This window comes from Chionomys nivalis, chromosome 7 (genome assembly GCF_950005125.1).
Source record: "Chionomys nivalis chromosome 7, mChiNiv1.1, whole genome shotgun sequence".
NCBI lineage: Eukaryota > Metazoa > Chordata > Mammalia > Rodentia > Cricetidae > Chionomys > Chionomys nivalis.
In genome coordinates, this window is record NC_080092.1 from 42,700,503 (window position 1) to 42,712,193 (window position 11,691).

The following is an 11,691-nucleotide window of genomic DNA, read 5'->3' on the forward strand; positions in this document are numbered from 1 at the left end:
GGGGCTTGCATCCTAGCAGAAAGAGACAATGGATTGGATAACAAAGAAGACAAAAGAAATTATACATTGTATAAGAAGAAATTAAGACTTGGGAAACACAGAGCAGGGTAAGGGAGTCAGGAGAGGAGGCTGTAGGGACTTAAATGAGGGTGGAAAGATGGCAAGCAAGTCTCATTGAGAAGGAAACAGCTAGGCACAGGCCTGAAGGTGTGGATGGAACTACCGCCATACACGGCTCTTTCTACACCACAGACAGAGGAAACAGCATGAACAAAGACCCCAAGGCAAAACAGGAGGTGGTTTCTGGGAATGGGAAACTGAGATGGAACAGCAATGGGAGAGAAGGTCAGAGACAGTGGAAGGCCTCTAGGTTACTTAGGCACATTATGTATGTGCGGGGACAAAGCATCCTTTAGACTCTACCCGCTCCCCACGCGCGACCCTCCCTTAGACAGGGTATCATTACGTCTGTCATCAAACTCACACAGATCTACCTGTCTCTGCCTCCTGAATGCTGGGACTAAAATTGTGTGCCACCACACCCCAGACTCCTGTAGGTCCTCAGATGGGAGCCGTGCTCACGTGTACACATGGACAGTCTCTCTACAGAGTTTCAGTGTGTGCACCTTCTCGGGACTTTCCCCAGGCACTAGCAGGGCCCAGGAAGATGGAGTCTCATCTGTCTTAGGTATCTGGCTATTCACTGGTACTCCTTAGACCTCAGAGGGAAGTGAAGGATCCCCACAGCTTGCAGGAGGCTGATGGACGGTTATGGGTTGAATTTGAAATGACTCAGTGTCCCATTTTGAAAACTTGGAACCTTGGTGGTATCATCATTTTTTGCAGACTGTGGGTGTGACTTGGTTGGTGGAAGCTGGGCACTGGGAGTCAAGGAGCACAAGCAGGGCAGTAAACATGGAGCTGGTGGGAGACCGCGCTGGTGAAATTTGGAGAAGGGCATGGGATCTGAGTGCTCAGCCCCTTGCCGTGCGGATGAGGAGGCTCCCTGGCGTTCACACTGTTATGAGCATCTCCATCACATCATGCTGCCATGAGCTGCTGCCATGGCTTCTTCACCATGGTGGGCTGAACCCTGTGAAACTGTGAGTCAAAAGAAATCTATCTTCTTTTGTTTCTTTAAGGTATTATGGTCATAGTGATCAAAAAAGCTGCTATCCATGTGATGACCTGCTTTCCTGAGTTCACACTTATTTCCCATTGCCAACAGATAATACATCAAAACTCTTATTCTCCAAGAGGATCTCAAGTTTGAGGCCAGTCTGGGCAACATGGTGTGATCCTATTTCCTTTCTGTGGGAGACTCATTCCTCCTCTCATCAGTTCCACGGCATGCCTAGCTGGAATTCTCTCGTTTTTCATGCAGGAGACTGATCCCCCTTTTGGGGCCTGCCTTGGAGGCCCATTAGTCCTGGTTTTCTGTTAAGCAGGAAGGATGCTAGGGATGGAACCAAGAGCCTTATGTATGCTGAGAAAATGTTCTACCCATCAGGCTTTGCGGTACCAGCAGACGGGCATCACTGCCCACATTGTGTCCTGCTTAACGTGATTATCTGGGCTGCCCACTCTCCTCTCTGCACATCAGAAGGGGCTGCAGGCCGGTAACCCACGCTTGCCAGAGCCTTAGCCAGTAAATTCTCAATTAGTTCCTGTTAGTGGGGCAGGGAGGCAAAAGGAGTCTCTGCTCTGAGGTGTTTTGGTGGGGACAACAGTGATGCATTCTTGGAATCTGTTCAGCAGGGAAACCCCTTAGCAGCTGTGTGACTATGGCTGGAGGACTCTACCTGCCAGCCTCAGTGGAACAACCTGACTAGTTCTGAGATTTTTTTTTTTGAGACAGAGTTTCTGTGTAGCTTTGGCTGTTCTGCAACTCTATAGACCAGGCTGGCCTTGAACTCAGAGATCTGTCTGTTCTGCCTCCCAAGTGCTGGGATTAAAGGCCTGCACCACCACTTCCCAGCTGCGAGTTTTAATGTTTTTCTAAGTTCTCTGCCCTAAATCCTACATTGACTTGTTTTCCTGTGCTGGCTGACATCTTTGCCGGCAGCCGGACTGACTTCCTAGAAGTAGTTGCCTAAAGCTGTGAACATGGGATTGCCGATCTGTCTCCAAGCTGGAGTTCAGGGATGATCCCATTGCTGGGAAAAACAGACCCCTGAAAACCCACGAGCATGCACTGATGCTCAACCCCCAGTAGAGGTGAAGGGTTGCAGCCCTTAGGCATGGGCTAATCATCACTGCACAGCTACTGTAAAGCCTGTCTGCTCCCTTGCTCTTCTGCTGCCTGCCACAAACGGTGCAGCAAGAAGCCAGGTGTGACCCTGACCTTAGACTCTCTAGCCTGGGGAATCCTAGAAGCAAACAAGTTCTTTATAGAACGTCCAGCCTTGGTTCTGCTGTGATATCACACAGCAGACTAATATACAAGTGCTGCAACGATCACTTGCTTTGCCTCAAAGACCTCCCAGCTGAGCCGGGCGGTGGTGGCGCACGCCTTTAATCCCAGGATTTGGGAGGCAGAGGCAGGCGGATCTCTGTGAGTTCAAGACCAACCTGGTCTACAAGAGCTAGTTCCAGGACAAGCTCCAAAGCCACAGAGAAACTCTGTCTTGAAAAACCAAAAAAAAAAAAGAAAAAGACCTCCCAGCTGGCTTGGGGTATAGTAACTGGGGACTGAACTGAAGACTGACAGAAAGACCATCAACTGTTTATCCCAAGGCACTGAAAGAGAACCAGAGAACACAATTTGACAACCAGAAAAGCATCTTTAATATCTTGAAGCCATAGGACACAGTTGAAATCCCTAAATGTGATCCTGGAGGTTGCAGTTAAAAGCTCAGCCCACAGCTGCACAGGATCTCATTGTACGAAATGTAGGACAATGAGCTGGAAGTAGGACCCTGAGTAGAAGGACTTGTGGGAGGTCTTGACCAACCCAAGTCCTGATCTGAGGAACAATAGGTGAGTGGCCTGGTGCTCCAGGGGAGTGTTCCTGTTCTCAAGCCAGACTTCTGGATGTTGGCCATGTACCTTATAATTCAAGACAGAGTCCTATCTCAGTCCTTCAAAGGAATAAGGGAACTGCTAAAAACTTTACGTATTGTTTCCCAAAGTAGACATCTGATCACAACACATGAGCTGGGAACCATCTAGAGGACAGGGATTAGTTTTGGATCCTGGGCTGTCTAGCTGTATGGGTTACAGGCTGGTGACTCCCTCAATCTGACCCTGTCCCTTCATCTGCAGGACAGGTCCAATAACTGGTGTCTCTTGGGCTTTTCATGAGAATTAAAGGTAAAATCACTTTAGGGCCCACAATGTATACTAGCTACCCAAGCCCTGGTGGGTTAGGTCCCATTTAAGAGGAGCTGGCATGAGCAGATTCTGTGTTCTTGTTTTGGAAAACTTGCACTGCTCCTGTGTTTACCAATGTTGGGCCAAGAATCCCCAAATGACCAACTTCAGGGCAAAGAGCAGCTCATGTATGAGAGGCTAGTGTGGGACCATGACCTCTTCTAGGAATCCCTATAAAGCTGTTGCCCAGGTAATGAGGAGTAGGGATCCCGATGCTAATTACCACTATTGTGCTGGGAGACCCATCGGCCCAGGGTAGCCTTCAGAGCGTAGGCTCCCCTGAAGTGGCGGGTCCCACTACGCAGGTAGTGCTGAGGACCAAGAAACAGGTTGGACACCAGGGAGGACCGCTTCCTACACAATCTATCTCTTCCCCATTCCTTCACTCTGGGGCTCCCTGACCTTGCCTATGCCTTAGTCTTTTATGAGTTACCAACAGGATCATTCAATCTGTTCAAAAGTCAGAAAAATGAGGGGGATGTAGGTCCCAAGACCAGCCTTGGCCCAGATACTACTGGTGGCAGATTGAGTAGGAAAGGCACATGAGTTACTGCCTGTGTAGACTGGGCAAGGAAGAGAAACCCCAGGGTAAAAACTGACCACAGCACAGACCTACTGAAGGAACATGAAGCCGAGCGACCAGTGGCTAACCATGGACTCTTGGAGTGAGCCGGGACATGGAGCAGGTGGGATGGAGAGGCAGAGGGGTAGCACCAGAGTGGCCCAGTTGGGCAGTATTGGTTGGCCAAGAGGAAGAGGCAGAGATATGGTTATTGCTACACCGCAAGGCTGGGAAGCCTTCGGGACGTGGGCAGTGGGATTTTAAGGCTGCCAAGGCAGTGAGGATGCTCAGGCCACCCTGTAGCGACTTGAAACAAGTTCACCGAGGAAGCCTAGCCACTCTTCTTGGGTCCACGAGTCAGGGACCCTCATTCAAGTACTGTGCTGTAGACACACTGCCATCACAGCTGGCAAAATACTGTCAGCAATGTCTTCCTAGAGGCCCAGGGTTTGTCCGGACCCGGAAAAGAGTTCCTGGCAGACAGAGAAGGGCAGGGGAGGTATGTTGGGTCATCCCAGAGTTCTAGGAGGCTGGAAAAGGAGCATCAAGAACAGGTAAGAGTCAGGGGCGCAAGAGGTAGGGAAATGCCAAGGGTGGGGACCATGAAGACCCATGCCATGACTGCAGTGGTGAGTGAGGCTCAAGGGTTCTGAGCTTAAGGATTCCCAGTCAGGATACATGGTCTCCTGCTACAGATTTCAGTACTCCTGCAGAGTGGGAAGGTATCTGGAGTGGCTAAGCAGCAGTGGAGACGACCAGAAGCCAGGAACACAAGAGAGGATACAAAATGGATTTTGTGTGTTACCTTCCCACCCATCTCCAAGGTGACCTTCAAGAAAGGCCTGGTAGTGTTGCTGGAAGGTCAGAGAGGGCCAAGGATACCGCACTGCTCAGCAGACCAACACTGTCCTTTGAACTGACTCCAGCAGTTGAATCCATGGGAAAGCAGACCCTCAGCCAAGGATCGTGCTTCTTTACAGAACCCACATGATAAGCCAGACAGTGTGAGTAACCAAGGAGAGGAAGGCATTCACTGTCACCTTCCCTGTTTCTGTGCTCATGTGCCGGTGTGCATGCCCACACATGGGCCAGGGCCACAGCTCTCACACACCAGGAACGTGTTCTCTGCTGCCACTCCACCGCCTGTGCCAGGGCACACAAGTCTGAGAAAGAGAAAGGGTTACACTGGCAGTGGCTAAGGCTTGGCACCCCCTCCTTGGGAAGCTGGCACATAGGGTTCCTGTTGTTCTTCTTGGCTCCAGGAACACCCTCCTCATTTGCAGGAAGGACACAGCTCCAGGACGTGGTGGCGGGGACTCTACCTCACCCTCTTGCTGATCTGAGCAGGGACCCAGTAGCCAGGCTAGACGGGATGTGTGGCTGGTGAAAGAAGAACCTCAGCAAAGCCAGACCTCTGTGGGAAGAGGGTCTTGGCCACTTGGCCTGCCCTTCATTCCATTCTGGATATCCACACATCCTCAGCCAGCAGCTGGTCCCCAGAATTCTGGATGAGGGCTGCAGATGAGTGTCCTTGCAAAAATAACTCTGAGCCTGTCCCCATGGGAACAGGTTCCTGAGAGCACATGAGCTGGCTGAGGCCCACGTGGAAGGCCCACAGGGTGCACTTCTGCACACAGTGGCCAGGGTCATGGCTGTAGGTGCTCCAGGTACTGTGGCAGGGGGTTTTCCTTGACGTATTTCTGGATATACCAGCAGGTGAGGTGAGCCTTGAGGTCTTCCTCCACCACGAAGTCCAGGGCGGCCTGGACCAGCAGAGGGAGAACAGTTGTTAAGAGTTGCAGCTTACTGGGGACTGAGGCCCATTGTGGTCCATGACTGGGGGCCATCAGCGCTCTGTTATTTTCCCAAGTTCCCCACGTGGCTATCTTCCCATTCTGCCTAGCTCAGTGTCTCAAGTTCTTTCCCTGGTAACTGGATTAATTCACAGACCAGCTTGTGACCAGGTCCTGTATGTAAGGGCACGAGGCCTAGGAAACCCCACAGGAAGGGAAAAGAGGCCTCCAATCTAGGAGAATAAGGGAGTAAGGGAGCAGGGAGGGGAAGAGAGGGACACAGGATTGGGAAACCAGCAGAGGGCTTCACTAGAAACACAGGGGTGGGGGCTGCACCCAAAAAGGATTCTTTGTCTCACCTGTACTTTGTTCCCAGGCAGCCTGGGATTTTGAAGTGCTTGGGAGAGGCAGGTGGAGGTGGATGACCAGGGCATGAGCCTACAGACTCGGACATTCATTTACTTTGCATTATCAGGACTTACTAAACAAATCCTGAGTGCCAAGTCCTGGTCTCAAGGTGGAATCAGGCTATAGGGACCCTATGCTCAAAAGAGTTGTCACCTGCCACAGCAGGCCTAGGGGCACAATAAGCAATCTCCAGAGTTCTCCCACTGCTGACTGCAAACTCTTGGCCAGATGGGCCTGTGCAGCTGTGGCCTAGACACAAACTAGAGTTAGCCACCAGTCGATCTTCCCTGCAAGGGGAGAGTGACAGTTGTGTCCTGGTCTGCTGCCCATCATACCTTGGCCAGGTGCTTGGCAATGCCACGCCCACGGTAAGCATCTGGAACCTCTGTGTGCTGCAGGTCTACGATCCGCTTGCCCACATACTCATAGAGCAGGACAGCCCGGTCATGACATCCTGGAGCAGGGAATAGAAAGAGCTGAGGCATGGACTCCAGGGGTCCTCGGAGCTTCCCAGGTGTGGAGGATACGGTAAAGGATGGTATCTGAAGCCAGACTACCAGTGCGCTACAAGAGCTAAATTTTGAATAACCCCTGTACCTTGGTTTCCATATCCCCAGAGTAAGGGGCATGATGGCATTCCTCAGAGGGCTGTGTGTAGAGTTCAATGGGGCATTCTCTGCTCAATGTGGTGTCCAAAACACCCAACTACCCACAAGACCTTGCTACTGTCATTCCAGGGACCCTAACCCTGTGTTCTCAGCTAACCCCCACTTTCAGGTCCAGCATGGGGCACAATAGAGCCTAATAAACCCATGACTTCAGTGGAGGGAGGATACAGGAGGCACTATCAGTCAGAGCATAAGCCCTGCCCATCACCCAGCCAAGACTCAGGCTGAATCAGAGTCCACAAGGCATCAACATTAGACACAGGAAGCAGGAACAAATCATTACCCACCCTCCCTGCCCTGCCAGGACAAGAGTTCACCAGTCTGCTAAAATCCTGCTGGAAATGTTCCTGGGGAAGCTGCTTCAAATCACAATGTGTAGTTCTCTGACTGCCTAGCCACTCATCCACCCAATGTTTATCAAGTCGCAAACACTTCTCAGGTGCTGGGCATACAGAAAGAAACAAGGATCTGCCCTCATGACTAAGGGGAGCAAAGGTAAGCAAGAAAAGCAAGTAGCGTGTAACGCATCAGTCGATGGGGAATGGGCTCGGGGAGATGCTCCAGCAGGAACAGTGAGGACGCTGGTGTGGCTAGCGAGAGTAGACCAAGGGAGCGGGAAGTGACAGGGGTAGGTCCTGCAGTGCCTTCTTGGCCATCATGGACTAGGTCCTTAGTAGAGGGAAGGAAGGTAATTTGTAGCTTCACAGAATCTTCTGGCTGCTGTGTGACAATCTAGGGCAAAAGAGTTCAATGCAGCAGCCGCCTTAGTCCTGGCGGGAAGAGGAGGCCAGACTACTCCAGAGGTGTCCACTCTGGAGGACTTGATGGCAGTTGAGGTATGCTCAATGACAAAAGAAACCAAAGGCAAACCCAACAATTTTTATTCGAAGGGACTGCCTGTGTGTGAAAAAAGTGCTCAAGCTGGCTCTGGGGAGAGGCAGAGCCATTATGGCAGGGGTTGCCAGGGGGCTCTCAGGACAAAGCCTGTCATCTGGGAAGGGCACAGTTGTTAGAAAGAGGGTATCTGGCTTTTGTGCAAATGTCCTGAAGGGATGGGGGACACAAGGCCCACTGGTGTGAGAAGTCCAGGTGGTCCTCATGATGCTCAGAACAAGGAGGCCAGAGTGGCTGCTCTGAGTGTGTCAGGGATCCTAGGGCCACCAAAAGACTAGCTTATGCGCCCAAGCAGTCTTGGGAGGCAGGGGCTGAGCTCTTGCAAACTTGCTAGTGTCTTCAGACTCTTCCTGTTCTCAATCCCATAGAGCCTACTTAGCCTATGGGCAACCCTGGAATATCGCAGTGATTCTCTGCCTAGGCCTTTGGTTTTTTTTTTTTTTTCTTTTTCGAGACAGGGTTTCTCTGTAGCTTTTGGAGCCTGTTCTGGAACTAGCTCTTGTAGACCAGGCTGGCCTCGAACTCACAAGATCCACCTGCCTCTGCCTCCCGAGTGCTGGGATTAAAGGTGTGTGCCACTACAGCCCGGTGGCCTTTGGTGTCTTGTGGTCAGGACAATCAACACCTTGTCCCCATAGCCCCCAGGAAAAGTCTGTCAAAAACCTGCTTCTTCCCACCAGATGCATGAGACTAGAGGTGGACTAGTTGCATATGGGAGCCCCGAGGCCTGGCCCCTGCGCCTTTAGTGGGATCCCCAGAGAACAGCCAAGTCCCCAGCAGGTGTCTGCTTGGGCTTGCTTTCAGATATGCCAGCAGGCTCCAGCCACACCCTAACTGCAGCCCCTCCCTACAGCAGCCACTTTTTTGATTAGCTGCTTGCTGGTCTTCCCACTTGCCACATCTGTACCCAGAGCCTCCCAGGTGGGCACCGCCTTCTCATTCCAGGTATTTCCTCACTAGGGGCTTCTCCTGACTGCCCACCATCACGGGACACAATGCTCACGTGACACTGTCAGCTACAACAATCCCCAACACCATGCAATGGATGAACCACCTGGACTCAGTCTAGGCGACCCAGACCTCTGATGACAAGCATGTTGGGGACGGTGATGGGCACCCAGGAACTGGAGGAATGAGCTGGGCTCAGTTCTGGTTCTGTCTTCCTACTTGCAAAGTAGAGGGCAGAAAGATTCTGGGAGGGATCTAAGTGAGCCTTCTTGCCACCAGTAGCTGTCCCAGAGGTGGAGAGCTAGCTCAGCAGTGAAGAGGGCTTTCTGCTTTTACAGGGAACCCTCAGTTCTTAGCACCCATGCCTGGCAGCTCACACCTGCCTATAACACCAGCTGCAGGATCTGACGCCCTCGTTTGACCTCTACAGGCACTGGAATACATGTCATGAGTATGTGCGTGCACACACACACACACCAAATCTTTAAACCACACACACAGACCTAAGTGGCTCACCCTGGCTGAGGTAAGGAAAGAGAAGGCAAGGAAGCAGCTGGAGGCAGGGGCCTTATCTAACTTCGTCCAACCTTTAGATGACAAGACTGAGGTTCATTCTGGACTACCTGTTCACCAGCCTCCTGTCTTGGTATCTCACCTAGGAAACAGTGGCCACACATCCTGTATTTCAGAACTCATATATACCTGAGTTCTAGTCTCCTCTCACATTCCGCATCAGCAAGCTCTTGCTATTTCCTGCCACTTCTGCTCAGGACTTAGGCATTTCTTCCACCCCTGCTTACACTGCTCTATCATGCACCATAGTATGTTCCCCACTAGCCCAGCCTTAGGGTTCCTGATCCATGTCATCTGTTCTCTTTTCAGGGTCAAGGCCAAACTCATATAAGCCAACATTTTTCAGGCCCTATACTATTCGCCGCCTATGAGCTCAGTCTCACCATACCCGCCCATACCCGCCAAGCTCCCCTATCCAGGCACTGCTCCTGGCTGCTCTGAACACACACACAATGGGGACTGCAGGACCTCTGCTCTCAACTGCTTCTTTTGTCCAGTGTCACTTCTCCCAAGGGCCTTTGTTTTATAAGACATTATGTAATTTATTTGAGACCCACCTCTCCCTAATAGACTGTCCGTCTCACAAGCCCTGGGCACCTTGAAGAGTGCTGGTAAACAGTAGGTACTCAGTAAATACTAGTTGAATGAACCCTAGTTGGCCTAGGCTGTGCAGGAGGAGTGGAGGAGGGGCTGTCAGCCTCTAGGCACCCTGTTTCCCTAGGGCACCATTTGTGGTTAGGACAGGGCAGCAGGTTCCACAAGGCTCAAGTTTAAAGCTGTAGTCTGCTCACAGGCAGCATTCGAGTGCTGTCCCTTTGACTGGACCCATTTGAAGAGAAAGGGAAAAAGAAGCCCAAGGGATCCCTGTTTTTTCTCTTTGTGGATCTAATGGGTCTCCGGAGTCACCTGGAGAATCATACACAGCCTCCCTGGAACTCAGAAAACTTCAGAAAAGAGATTCTGAGAAAACAACAAACAAATCAACAAACAAAACCCAGACAAGGCGCCAAGTGTCACCGCCAGCTGAGCCACCACCAGCATGACGACAGGACTTGTTTCTCTATGGAAAGAGCGTGACAGCATAGGGGCAGCTGGACCCAGATTTGAATATGACTCTGGTCTTGTTAAGGCTGGGCAAGTCACTTCCTGAGCCCCAGCCTCAGTTTACTCATGTGTAATGTGGGGCGGTATGTTACAACAAGGAAGCGACAGGCACAAATGGGAGGCCAGGTCTCTTCTGCTTGTGACCAAGTGCTGGTCACAGAAGACTGGCTCAGAAACTCAGGACAGGCCGATCCGTACCTTCTCTGCTGCTCAACTCACTGGCAGACCTCAAGCAAGTGTGTCCTTTGATTGGCGCAGTGGCCTCTAAGTTAGGTCACAGACGAGCCCAGAGAGATGGGAGGGGTAGGCTACAAAGAATTCAAGGTCCCCTATTTCATATTCGTTTCCAGTCCCTAGGATCAACGGGAGTTTCGGCCTCTGGGACAAATGCTACAGAAGAGGCCTTGACCTAGCTCTCCGGTTTGAAAAGTAGCCATTTTACCTATGTTTATCAGCACTCGCTGTGCACCGAATGTGTTATTCTGAACCTTTACTGTCACAGTATCTCATCTTCACTGCCAGCCAAAGCGGTGTTCACTAGAACTATCCCCACTGCAGATTCTGGGAGGCCGAGGCACACATCGACTGGGCAAGTTGGCCTAACATCTCAGGGCCACCTACCCGCCTCCTCCAGGCCACAAGTTCCCGGGGTTATGCCCCAGGCCCGCGCAGGCTCCTCCAGGGCGGCAGGAAGCAACCGAACACCCGGGAGGGATGACAGGCCACCAGCGACCTGCTCTCTAGGATCCAGGGTGGCAGCCCTCCGTCCGCGATGCCGGAAGCCGGCAGCGCTAGCAGGTGCGGCTGCCCGGGCGGGCGCGCTCCGGCGGTGCCTATCGGGGTTCGGGAGCCCTCCCGCCCCGGGATCCGTCCGCCCGCAGGTCCCGCCCCGTCCCGCCCGCGCGCGCGCAAACAAAGGCAGCGCGGTACCGTTGAGGCGCACGGAGAACTGGCGGCGTTGGCGGTCGTGTTCCACGCGGATGGGGCCGCCTTGTTCCAGCGCGCTCGGTGGGGTCGCGTGTGCCATCGCGCGCGCCGAGGTTGGGGACCGCGGGCCGCAGCGAACTGACTCTCGGGCGGCGCGGGCCGGAGAGGGGGGCGGGGCCGGAAATCAGCTGTGAGTCACGTGCGCCGCGCGCACGGTCTGTTTGGATACATTCCTCGCGTCTCTTAAAGAGGCCGCGGCCGCAACAATGACGGGTTGGCCCCTCAAGGATGCCGATTGTTCTCGGGTTTGCCCCAGATGCATCTGTAGGACCCACCTGGACCTATCTGAAAAACACGTAACTTCGACCCGTGGGGCAATTCTGATCCTCTCTAAGACAGTCATCTAATATTAGGCACTGGCTTCACCGTCAGGCACAGATAC

The 11,691-nt window shown here is 52.5% G+C and overlaps 1 protein-coding gene across 1 annotated transcript; it reads right to left on the bottom strand.

The window, feature by feature from the left end:
* Positions 1-2,763: 2,763 nt before the first annotated feature.
* Positions 2,764-11,406, bottom strand: Natd1 (N-acetyltransferase domain containing 1). Its single transcript, XM_057776767.1, has 3 exons — positions 11,253-11,406; positions 6,471-6,589; positions 2,764-5,697 (listed from the first exon to the last, which is right to left on the bottom strand). The coding sequence occupies exons 1-3, from the start codon at positions 11,347-11,349 to the stop codon at positions 5,581-5,583; spliced, it is 333 nt and encodes a 110-aa protein (XP_057632750.1). The 5' UTR covers positions 11,350-11,406; the 3' UTR covers positions 2,764-5,580.
* Between the last annotated feature and the right edge of the window lie 285 nt (positions 11,407-11,691).